General features: G+C 46.2%; 1 protein-coding gene across 2 annotated transcripts in view; it reads right to left on the reverse strand.

The window, feature by feature from the left end:
* Positions 1-12433, reverse strand: part of LOC129810803 (guanine nucleotide exchange factor subunit RIC1-like) — a 149373-nt gene that overhangs the window by 52759 nt on the left and 84181 nt on the right. For both annotated transcript variants that reach the window (XR_008752784.1, XM_055861703.1), the window contains exons 19-24: positions 11895-12185; positions 10257-10400; positions 9681-9839; positions 9217-9353; positions 5830-6125; positions 5323-5541 (exon numbers count right to left, since the gene is read on the reverse strand). Coding sequence is in view for 1 of the 2 variants with exons in the window: in XM_055861703.1 (XP_055717678.1) it covers positions 5323-5541; positions 5830-6125; positions 9217-9353; positions 9681-9839; positions 10257-10400; positions 11895-12185 (1246 nt within the window). In the remaining variant the exon portion in view is untranslated. The remainder of the gene's footprint in view (positions 1-5322; positions 5542-5829; positions 6126-9216; positions 9354-9680; positions 9840-10256; positions 10401-11894; positions 12186-12433) is intronic.

Below are 12433 nucleotides of genomic sequence, written 5' to 3' on the forward strand. Positions count from 1 at the left end.
TATTTCACCATGGTTACTGATTAAAACCTTGATAAAGTACAGGCTCAGTGAGCACAGCCTTGCCATTGAGAAGGGTAGACACAGGAAAACCTGGCTCCCTGTAGAGGAAAGGCTGTGCAACCACTGCACAACAGCAGAACCTGAGACAGAGCTGCATTTCCTGACAAAATGTAAAAAACATAAAACAATTAGAGTAATTTCCCCAAATGTGAAACCCTTATTCAAGGTTCCAGAGCCCTCTCTGATGTGAATAGGCTACCCGTCCTGTTGGGGGAGGACGCAGACAGCTGTGGGTTGGCAGAGCACTACAATGCTGCCTGCCATAAGATGAGGGACAGTGTCTGACAGACCAATCAACCTGCACATGTCCTCTACTGTATGCTTATTGTTCAATGTATGGTTATGTTGACCCTTGGCTATTGTTGTCTCGTTGACAATTTTGATTCTTATTATAAATATCCAAAGTAAGCTTTGGCAATACGTACATTGTTATGTCATGCCAATAAAGCAAATTGAATTGAGAGGCACAGCGAGAGCCAGAGCCAGAGAGAAAGAGATTATTATTATTGTTATGTATAATTTTGACCCTTGGTTATTGTTGTCACTGTTGTCCTGTTGACAATTTGGATTCTCATTTTGATTCATTTTATATTGTAAATATCCAAAATAAGCTTTAGCAATATGTACATTGTTACGTCATGCCAATAAAGCAAATTGAATTGAGAGAGAGAGAGAGAGACACACACACAGATAGTAACAGGTCATGATCAGATGAGCTCCTGCATTTTTCAGCATGTTCTTAAAAAAAGATAGATTTAGAGTTAGGTAAACTTGGATTGTTTTGTCAGGAACATATACAGGATGCTACCCTCTACAACGTAACCTTCACTCCAAATCAAAACCTACAACCTGATTTTGGACAGAATTACGGAATCACCTGGAAGGCTTACAACTACTGTTGTAATGCTCTGGAAATGCTCTGGAAATGCTCTGGAAAACAACAGAAACCTGAAAACACCATCCAACCTGGAACTGAGTGAGTAATGTTTAGTCTGAAGCTATATTTTTTTTCCAAAAGCCAAGAAGAAAAATACATTACATTACTTTATAAGGACTGAATGCTAAATGAAGGCTGCCAAGCTTGATACAACTTCAATTAGCACTGACGTGTCAAGTGAGAGGTGTCAAATCCCTTTAGCCCAACAATGTCAGGAGAGCCTCAGTCTACTCCAACCAGATGGAGAGGCCTTAGAAGCCGCCTCCCGCTGTTCAGAAGCTGCCTCCCGCTGTTCAGAGGTAATTAAAATACAGTACCCTGTGTATGTACAGAATGATAAGACACGAAAAGACCACAAAATTAAGCTCCTTATGGAAAATCAAGAGACACTTTTTGCTGACTATTATAAAAATGGGAACATCAGCAACCTTATCTTCCACACAGACCATCCCCTGGCATGGCACCGTGCTATATTATTAACACACTACCCCTCTGTTAAGAAAGGGGGGTGTTAATGAGGGGTGGAAACTCAGGATACAAGACAAGGAGGACTCTGAGTCAGCTAATATAAATCTCTATAAGCCTGGAACAATACTGGTACAGGGCAACCCCAAACAGTTTCAGATGGACTGTCACCTAATCAAAGAATTAGCTGAGCAGGAGAAGCTCTACCTTGAGAAAAGATATCCCCACCTCGAGCTGGTCAGACCAGACCTCTTCATTATATAACCCCGCAGACGAGCAACCCCAAGTGGAAAGTCAACCTCCCAGCACAGAGTACTACTCCCTCATTGAAATGAAGGATACATTCACCCAGTTGGAGGTAAGGCAAGTGGAGCTGGAACAGCAGGTGATTACACTTCAAGTCAGCACAGACCCAGACAAAAGTCCAGCACAACAACTTAACCAAACCCGGAGAGCTGAAGAGAGATATCTGCAGTCTGGACTGTGGTGAGACAATTTCAACAGGAGAAAAGGCATGAGCAGGAGAAGAACAGAGCACTAGAGGAGAGGATCAGACTGCTGGTGGAGAGGTTGAGGGGGATGGCGTGTGACAGAAAACAACCCACTAGAGAGGTGGCCACCCCCGCAGAGAAGCCAGCAGAACAGCCCACCTCAGCTCCTGACAAAAGTCTCAACACCACAGGAGAACATTCCACACCAGACCCTGACCATAGCCTCGACATCACAGCAGGACAGACAAATGAAGAACCCCAAGCCCAGGGGATTTCATCCCCCCCCGTCAGCCACCCTGATAGCCCTACTGACAACCCCCCCACACCCACTGAGGACATACACAAGACACAGATTGTTCTCCTTATGGACTCAAATTAGAAATATATACAAGAAAAAAAACTTTTTCCCAAACAGTGTGTCTAAACTATGGTGTCCAAACACCCAGTGCCCCGAGACATTCTGTCTGAGGACCAACTAGAATCACCCAGCCACATAATAATACACCCAGCGCCCCCTAGACCTTCTGTCTGAGGACCAACTAGGGTCACCCAGCCACATAATAATACACCCAGCGCCCCCTAGACCTTCTGTCTGAGGACCAACTAGGGTCACCCAGCCACATAATAATACACACAGGCACAAATGACCTGAGAGCCCAGCAGGAAAGGGTGGCCACAGCACTGAAGGGAGTGATTGAAAAAGCTTCTTCTAACACACAAGTGGTTATCTCCACCCTGCTACCATACAGCAGGTAAACACAAGTATTTCCTGTGACTGTGCCTCAAAACCAAATGTTTACCTGAACCACCACTCCACCCTGGACTTGAACAGCCTTTATGACCAGGTCCACCTCTACAAGGCACCAGTGCCCACCTTCGCACGAACCCTAAAGGACATTGCTCTCAAACGCAGCTCCAACACTTCACACAGGAGCAACAGATCAATAGACACCCCGCCCAGACCAGATAGACACTCTCCCAAACCTGCGGGTTGCCCTCTAGGTTATAGAGAGCTGGTAGTCCCATCCACCAAACTACCAAGTGTGAAACAGGGAAGGGACGGGGGTATGCTAATTTGGTAAAGATCAGACCTAACTCACTCCATTCAAATAATCAAAACAGGAACATTTTACGTTTGGCTAGAAATTCAAAAGGAAATGATCTCAACAGAGAAAAATGTCCTCCTGTGTGCTAACTATATCCCCCACTAGAATCCCCATACTTTAATGAAGACAGCTTCTCCATTCTGGAGAAGGAAATCAATCATTTCCAGGCCCAGGGACATGTACTAGTCTGTGGCGACCTAAATGCCAGCACTGGACAAGAACCTGACACCCTCAGCACACAGGGGGACAAACACCTTCCTGGAGGTAACAGCATTCCCTCCCCCATATGCCCCCTAGGCCCTAACTATGACAACATAACCAACAAAAACGGGTCTCAACTCCTGCAGCTCTGTCGCACGCTGGGTATGTACAGTTGAAGTCGGAAGTTTACATACCGGTACACCTTAGCCCAATACATTTAAACTCAGTTTTTCACAATTCCTGACATTTAATCCTAGTAAAAATTCCCCGTCTTAGGTCAGTTAAGATCACCACTTTATTTTAAGAATGTAAAATGTCAGAATAATAGTAGAGAGAATGATTTATTTCAGCTTTTATTTCTTTCATCACATTCCCAGTGGGTCAGAAGTTTACATACACTCAATTAGTATTTGGTAGCATTGCCTTTAAATTGTTTAACTTGGGTCAAACATTTCAGGTAGCCTTCCACAAGCTTCCCACAATAAGTTGGGTGAATTTTGGCCCATTCCTCCAGACAGAGCTGGTGTAGGCGAGTCAGGTTTGTAGGGGTCCTGGCTCGCACACGCTTTTTCAGTTCTGAATCTAATACCTTGACTTTGTTGTCCTTAAGCCATTTTGCCACATCTTTGGAAGTATGCTTGGGGTCACTGTCCATTTGGAAGACCCCTTAGCGAACAAGCTTTAACTTTCTGACTGATGTCTTGAGATGCTGCTTCAATACATCCACGTAATTTTCCTACCTCATGATGCCATCTATTTTGTGAAGTGCACCAGTCCCTCCTGCAGCAAAACACCCCCACAATGATGCTGCCACCCCCGTGCTTCACGGTTGAGATGGTGTTCTTCGGTTTGCAAGCCTCCTCCAAACATAAATGGTCATTATGGCCAAACAGTTATACACTGCTCAAAAAATAAAGGGAACACTTAAACAACACAATGTAACTCCAAGTCAATCACACTTCTGTGAAATCAAACTGTCCACTTAGGAAGCAACACTGATTGACAATAGATTTCACATGCTGTTGTGCAAATGGAATAGACAACAGGTGGAAATTATAGGTAATCGGCTTTTTTTGGTCCTCCAAATCGGTATCGGCGGTGAAAAATCATAATCGGTCGACCTCTAGTACAGACTCAGTGAGCATAGCCTTGCTGTTGAGAAAGGCCACCGTAGGCAGACATGGCTCTCAAGAGAAGACAGGCTGTGTGCACACTGCCCACAAAATGAGGTGGAAACTGAGCTGCACTTCCTAACCTCCTGCCCAATGTATGACCTTATTAGAGACACATACTTCCCTCATATTACACAGACACAAAGAATTTGAAAACAAACCCGATTTTGATAAACTCCCATATCTACTGGGTGAAATAGCACAGTGTGCAATCACAGCAGCAAGATGTGTGACCTGTTGCCACAAGAAAAGGTCAACCAGTGAAGAACAAACACCATTGTAAATACAACCCATATTTATGTTTATTTATTTTCCCTTTTGTACTTTAACCATTTGCACATCGTTACAACGCAGTATATATACATAATACGACATTTGTAATGTCTTTATTCTTTTGGAACTTGTTTATTTAACTTTTGTATATTATCTACTTCACTTGCTTTGGCAATGTTAACATATGTTTCCCATGCCAATAAAGCCCCTTGAATTGAGAGAGCGAGAGAGGCGAGAGAGAGGTAGAGCGCGAGCAAGAGAGAGGTAGAGAGCGAGAGGTAGGTAGATATCGAGAGGTAGGTAGAGAGCGAGAGAGAGGTAGGTAGAGAGCGAGAGAGAGGTAGGTAGAGAGCGAGAGAGAGGTAGGTAGAGAGCAAGAGAGAGGTAGGTAGAGAGCAAGAGAGAGGTAGGTAGAGAGCAAGAGAGAGGTAGGTAGAGAGCAAGAGAGAGGTAGGTAGAGAGCAAGAGAGAGGTAGGTAGAGAGCGAGAGAGAGGTAGGTAGAGCGCGAGAGAGAGGTAGGTAGAGCGCGAGAGAGAGGTAGGTAGAGAGAGTTCTTTGAGTTCTCTAAGGGAAAGAGAGTCTCAGCTGTTCCTATCTTCTGATGAAGACTACTTACTTTTGTTGGTTAGTGGAGAGAGGAAGGCCTCCTGTGTCTGTGGCCCCCCGTGGGACAAGGCAGTGTCCATCTCTGTAGGCTCTGTAGGTCCAAGAGCCCCCAGCCCGTCTAGCCAGGTGTGGTTGCTGTTGCGTGCTGCGGCCTGCGGGGGCGCTGTGTCCATGTCACTGTTCAACAGGCTGTCTGCTGACTGGGACTTCAGTAGATGCTGGCTCAGCACTGGAGGAGGGAGGGAGGAACAAACAGGGTCAGAGTTAATTGAATGATTAAATAACACTTAACTAAACAAATGCGACTTGAGAAAAAAATGCACTCAGTCACGAAGTGTGCATCAAACACACCCAATGAGTCAGAAGTTGAGGGGGACACAGTCATTGCTGAGGACAAAAATGCATTGCAAACACAGACGGACAGAGCTCCTGAAGCACCAGCAGTCACACACACACACACTTTCAGAAGTATTCCAATTACCTCAACACACACACACACACAAACTCTGATGCACACCTGTCCTGCGGTGTCCGTTCTTGAAAGGCGAGCTCATGGAGCCGGCTGGGATGACAGGAAACGGCCACAGGAAGTCCTTGTGGAGACACTTCAGCGCCATGACAAAGTCATCAACCCGCGCCACCCGCGTGCGCTCGTGGCACAGCCAGCCAATCAGCTCGAAGCCCAGCTGGGCAGAGAAACAACCCAACTCTTTTAGTCTGACGTGCTCAAGGAGGTGGCGGGCGTGACGCCTCAACATCATGTCTATGTACATGTTCTCTGCACAGTCACTGTCCTTAGACCACCTGTCAGACCTAGAGGAGGAGGGAGAGACGTGTTATAGCTATGAGGAGAAAGGCCTGTAGTACATACACTGCTTTACCAGAATTGGGCTCAATTCCATCCGACTTTCAGTCAATCCAGGAACTGATCGAACTCTAATGAGCCGACAGGAATAATAAATAAATGGAACTGACCAACTCCGTGGGGTCAGTGTACTGAGCCCAGAAATTATTTGGAAGAGGACAATCCCTCTCAGTACACATTAAATCAGTCTTTCTAAAAGTATGGGTCGCGGATCCGTTAATGGTGGGTCGCAACATGTCAGAGTAAATGTATAATTATTTAATTGATTACTGGAATTGATCTGGCCAGAGCTCTCTGCTTAGCAGCGGCGTCAGTTTGGGACAGCGGCGTCAGTTTGGGACAGCGGCGTCAGTTTGGGACAGCGGCGTCAGTTTGGGACAGCGGCGTCAGTTTGGGACAGCGGCGTCAGTTTGGGACAGCGGCGTCAGTTTGGAACAGCGGCGTCAGTTTGGAACAGCGGCGTCAGTTTGGAACAGCGGCGTCAGTTTGGAACAGCGGCGTCAGTTTGGAACAGCGGCGTCAGTTTGGAACAGCGGCGTCAGTTTGGAACAGCGGCGTCAGTTTGGAACAGCGGCGTCAGTTTGGAACAGCGGCGTCAGTTTGGAACAGCGGCGTCAGTTTGGAACAGCGGCGTCAGTTTGGAACAGCGGCGTCAGTTTGGGACAGCGGCGTCAGTTTGGGACAGCGGCGTCAGTTTGGGACAGCGGCGTCAGTTTGGGACAGCGGCGTCAGTTTGGGACAGCGGCGTCAGTTTGGAACAGCGGCGTCAGTTTGGAACAGCGGCGTCAGTTTGGGACAGCGGCGTCAGTTTGGGACAGCGGCGTCAGTTTGGAACAGCGGCGTCAGTTTGGAACAGCGGCGTCAGTTTGGAACAGCGGCGTCAGTTTGGAACAGCGGCGTCAGTTTGGAACAGCGGCGTCAGTTTGGAACAGCGGCGTCAGTTTGGAACAGCGGCGTCAGTTTGGGACAGCGGCGTCAGTTTGGGACAGCGGCGTCAGTTTGGGACAGCGGCGTCAGTTTGGGACAGCGGCGTCAGTTTGGGACAGCGGCGTCAGTTTGGGACAGCGGCGTCAGTTTGGGACAGCGGCGTCAGTTTGGGACAGCGGCGTCAGTTTGGGACAGCGGCGTCAGTTTGGAACAGCGGCGTCAGTTTGGAACAGCGGCGTCAGTTTGGAACAGCGGCGTCAGTTTGGAACAGCGGCGTCAGTTTGGAACAGCGGCGTCAGTTTGGAACAGCGGCGTCAGTTTGGAACAGCGGCGTCAGCGGCGTCAGTTTGGGACAGCGGCGTCAGTTTGGGACAGCGGCGTCAGTTTGGGACAGCGGCGTCAGTTTGGGACAGCGGCGTCAGTTTGGGACAGCGGCGTCAGTTTGGGACAGCGGCGTCAGTTTGGAACAGCGGCGTCAGTTTGGAACAGCGGCGTCAGTTTGGAACAGCGGCGTCAGTTTGGAACAGCGGCGTCAGTTTGGAACAGCGGCGTCAGTTTGGAACAGCGGCGTCAGCTTGGAACAGCGGCGTCAGCTTGGAACAGCGGCGTCAGCTTGGAACAGCGGCGGCAGTTTGGAACAGCGGCGGCAGTTTGGAACAGCGGCGTCAGCTTGGAACAGCGGCGTCAGTTTGGAACAGCGGTGCGAGTGGGAGGAAGACGTGTGTTTCGCTGTTTACAGCATCTATTTTCTGCAGTTGTCTTGAAGATCACTCCGTGACCCACACGCTGCAGCTGTGGCGTTCAGCAGCAGATGAGCTGTCATCATTCTCACTCGCCATCACTCACCGCTCTGTCATCAAATGAACTCAAGCTGGCCACAAGTTCTGACTGAGCTCAATCGTCATGAAACGCAAATACCACGATTAGTTTTTCTCGCTTGGTTTCATACAAACTTTGAGAAATAACGAGGAGCGCCAACAATGTGTTTTGGCGGGGAAGTGCTTAGTAGAGTCTCAAAACGAACAAATTAAAACATCTAAAAATCCACTGCATGACGGTAAACCCAAGGAGTTCTTTCAGAACAGGGTCAAAAGCTTCAGGAAACAGTGCTTCGACAGTGGAAAAGTCAGTCAGCTAGCAAGACATTGTTGTAATTTAACAGGTGATGAGCATCAATAAGGGAGTACTCTCTCATATAGTAGATGTGAGTCTCATTCAAACAATCCCCTGGCCTTGCACACAGCTAATAGCTAGCTAGCTAACGTTAGCCAAAGCAAGCTAGCTAGTTACTGATAGTTCAACCCTAAGTAACAGTACAGAAAAAGGTATCAAGCCTACTGTACATCTTATTGTAGAAATGATTGTTGAAAACAAGTCTAGGTTGGAACTGTTGCTGTTAAAATACAAGTAATCCGTTTCATTCTGAACTGGAATAAACTGATTGAAGCAAGATGTATTTTTGAAAGAATTCTGGGTTGCTCATCTACAGCAGGAAGTGGTCTCCTGCCTGACTGAGATAGCAGAAGATGTTCTGATCTAGTTTGCGAGTCAGGGTTCCTAACTCTAGCATACTTAAAAAACAAGTACAGAAACAGACTCCATGCTGGGCATGACTTCACTGTTGCACTGTAAAAAACTCAGCCCAGAATAGACATGCTTGTTGAAAATGTCAACTTGTGTGATTTGGTCAATCAGTTTATTATAAAAAATATTTATTGTATTTCAACAGCTACAGTACCAACCTAGACAGGTATGTAATGGTGTGTTTAATGGGGAAAATAAACATGAATATATATTTATATGGGTATTTCATTATTTGTTTTTGTCTATATTGCATTTGTTTTAGGCATAACAGCAATGAAATGTACCAATATTTACATATAGTTGCATATTTTCATAAGCTTGGGTCCCAGGAAAACACAGAATTTCTCATTTGGGTCCCAGACTGAAAAAGTTTAAGAACCCCTGCATTAGATACTCAACAAACAAAAGCTGCCTTTGAATCATATGATACCTAAAGAGAGGAGATGTCAAAGAAAGTGTGTGTGTGTGTGTGTGTGTGTGTGTGTGTGTGTGTGTGTGTGTGTGTGTGTGTGTGTGTGTGTAGCGTACCCCTTAACAGAGGGCCCAGAAGGCATGCTAAAGGTCTTCTGTAGGTTAAACTTCCCAGCAGCGATGCTGTCAGCTGACTGAGACAGACTGATGCTGCGATTCCTGAATAACTCAAAACCTCCTGTCGAACTGGGTTCCTGTTGAGAGGACAGATCATTATCAGGGGGAAACTCATCCAGTAAGCCTCTGACACGGCAGGCTTCTGCATAAATGTAAATGCAGCATATAGCCAGTTACGGGTATCTATATGAAGTTATAAAGAGGTGGAGGCATTAGGCTAATAGCAGTCTCTAATTTATACAGTATTTTTAGACCATCTCAACCATTATCCCCATAGATAACACAAAGCATTAAGAGGTTTAGCTCTAACATAACATGTCAGAATGTGTGACAAACACAGAAAGAGAGAGAAGAGAAGAGAGGTAGAAGACAGAAAAAGATTATGAATTTGTTCCTTCTTGTACCTGAGTGGTTGGTGTTGGGGGTGGGGTCTCCATCTCCCCAGAGCCAATGGCCTTGAGGAATCGGATCATGTGACGACAGAGGTCCCACTTGCCCTGCTCCAGAGCCGTGTTGAAGAGTAGCGTAGCGTGTTGCCTGCTCACCGCTGGAACCTCCATGTTCTGAGGACCACAGTCACATTATCAATACAAGCCTTTTAACTACTTGACCCTTAACCCTGGCTCCATCCCTAACCTTAACCCTGGCTCCATCCCTAACCTTAACCCTGGCTCCATCCCTAACCTTAACCCTGGCTCCATCCCTAACCTTAACCCTGGCTCCATCCCTAACCTTAACCCTGGCTCCATCCCTAACCTTAACCCTGGCTCCATCCCTAACCTTAACCCTGGCTCCATCCCTAACCTTAACCCTGGCTCCATCCCTAACCTTAACCCTGGCTCCATCCCTAACCTTAACCCTGGCTCCATCCCTAACCTTAACCCTGGCTCCATCCCTAACCTTAACCCTGGCTCCACCAGTCACATTTCTAAATAATGTTTGTCTCTGGCTATTAGGATGAGACAGGGGAGTATGTTAACCTGTAGTATAATGAGATAGGATGCAGCGGTGTCCAGGTCCTGAGCCATCAGACATTCCTCAAACAGATCCTTGGGGTTGCCCACAGCAGCAAACAGGTAGTTCCACAGGGCAAACTCTGTCTTCCTGGCGCAGTGCACGATGGTCTGGAGCAGAAACACACAGGCGGAGCTACATTAGACACACAATCACTATATAGTGCACTAGTTTTAACCAGAGCCCTATTGGCCCAGGTCAAAAGTAGTGATAGGAGCAGTAATGTAAAGTACTTAAGTAAAAATACTACTTATGTAGTTTTTTAGGGTATCTGTACTTTACTATTTATATTTTGGCCAACTTTTACTTCACTACATTCCTAAAGAAAATGAAGTACTTTTTACTCCATACATTTTCCCTGACACCCAAAAGTACTCTACATTTTGAATGCTTAGCAGGAAAAGAAAATGGTCCAATTTCTGCACTTCAAGAGAACATCCCTGGTCATCCCTACTGCCTCTGATCTGGCGGACTCACTAAACACAAACACATCTTTTATAAATGTCTGAGTGTTGGAGCGTGCCCCTGGCTATCTGTAAATAATGTCTGAGTGTTGGAGCGTGCCCCTGGCTATCTGTAAATAATGTCTGAGTGTTGGAGCGTGCCCCTGGCTATCTGTAAATAATGTCTGAGTGTTGGAGTGTGCCCCTGGCTATCTGTAAATAATGTCTGAGTGTTGGAGTGTGCCCCTGGCTATCTGTAATGATGTCTGAGTGTTGGAGTGTGCCCCTGGCTATCTGTAATGAAGTCTGAGTGTTGGAGTGTGCTCCTGACTATCTGTATAAAAAATAAAATAAAATAAAAAATTTAAAAAATGGTGCCGTCTGCTTTGCTTAATATAAGGAATTGGAAATGATTTATACATTTACTTTTGATAGTTATATTCACAACCAAATACTTTTACTCAAGTGTTATTTTACTGGGTGACTTCCACTTTTACTTGAGTAACTTTCTATTAAAAAAGGTATCTATACTTTTACTCAAGTATGACAATGGGGTATTTCTTCCACCACTGGATAGGATGCTAATGGGGATCCTGATAAAACACCACGAGCCCAAGTCAAAAGTAGTGACAGGATACGAATTCAGACAAACCAAGACTACTGTACACAAGATCAGTAATTATCATGACCTTGAATGTCCTAGACTAGGCAACAACATTCAGCAGCTCACAGATCATTGCACATAGCCCATCGGTAAATAGCCAATCCAACTACCTCATCCCCATATTGTTAATTATTTATTTATTTTTGCTCCTTTGCACCCCAGTATCACTACCTTGCACATTAATCTTCTGCCCATCTATCACTCCAGTGTTTATTGCTAAATTGTAATTACTTCACCACTATGGCCTATTTATTGCCTTACCTCCCTAATCGTACCTCATTTGCACACACTGTATATAGACTTTTCTATTCTGTTATTGACTGTATGTTTGTTTATTCCATGTGTAACTCTGTTTGTGTCGCACTGCTTTGCTTTATTTTGGCCAGGTTGCAGTTGTAAATGAGAACTTGTTCTCAACTGGCCTACCTGGCTAAATAAAGGTAAAATATATATTTTATAAATTAACCACTTGATCAAAGTCTCCCTCTCTCTGTTACCTGGAGGAACAGGGGGAACTCGGTGATGAACTTGGCCACGGTGGGCAGCAGCGGGTCAGGGATGGGCTCCCGGGAGGTGGCCTCCTCCTCCAGCACCACGTGAACCATGAGCTCCATGACGTGGGGGAAGTAGGGGAGCGCTGCACAGGATTGGGCCAGGAGAAGGGCCTGCTCCCCCAGGTTACGGACCAGGAGTTGCCTCAGGATGTGGTGGAGGTAGATCTGGGAAGTCCTCTCCACCGTGCAGTAGGGGAACAACCCCTCTAGGGACTCCCGGCCCTCTCTGGGACCCTGCAGAAAAGACACAAAACATTTGAGTTTTTAATCTTATTTTCTACTCTATCCTTCACAGGCTACTACTATTATTTCTCTCTTAACCTCGTCTGCCCACTGACTCACTTTCCCTCAAATAAAGTGAACATGGCTAGAAAAATTGTTTCAGATCTCTCTGACACAAATGCCTTGGTCACTATGCTCCTCCTACACCAAGCCGACAAAATCCACAACAATGGCTAGGAAAGAGCAGATGCTGTGGGGGG

Source organism: Salvelinus fontinalis, chromosome 2 (genome assembly GCF_029448725.1).
Source record: "Salvelinus fontinalis isolate EN_2023a chromosome 2, ASM2944872v1, whole genome shotgun sequence".
Lineage (NCBI taxonomy): Eukaryota > Metazoa > Chordata > Actinopteri > Salmoniformes > Salmonidae > Salvelinus > Salvelinus fontinalis.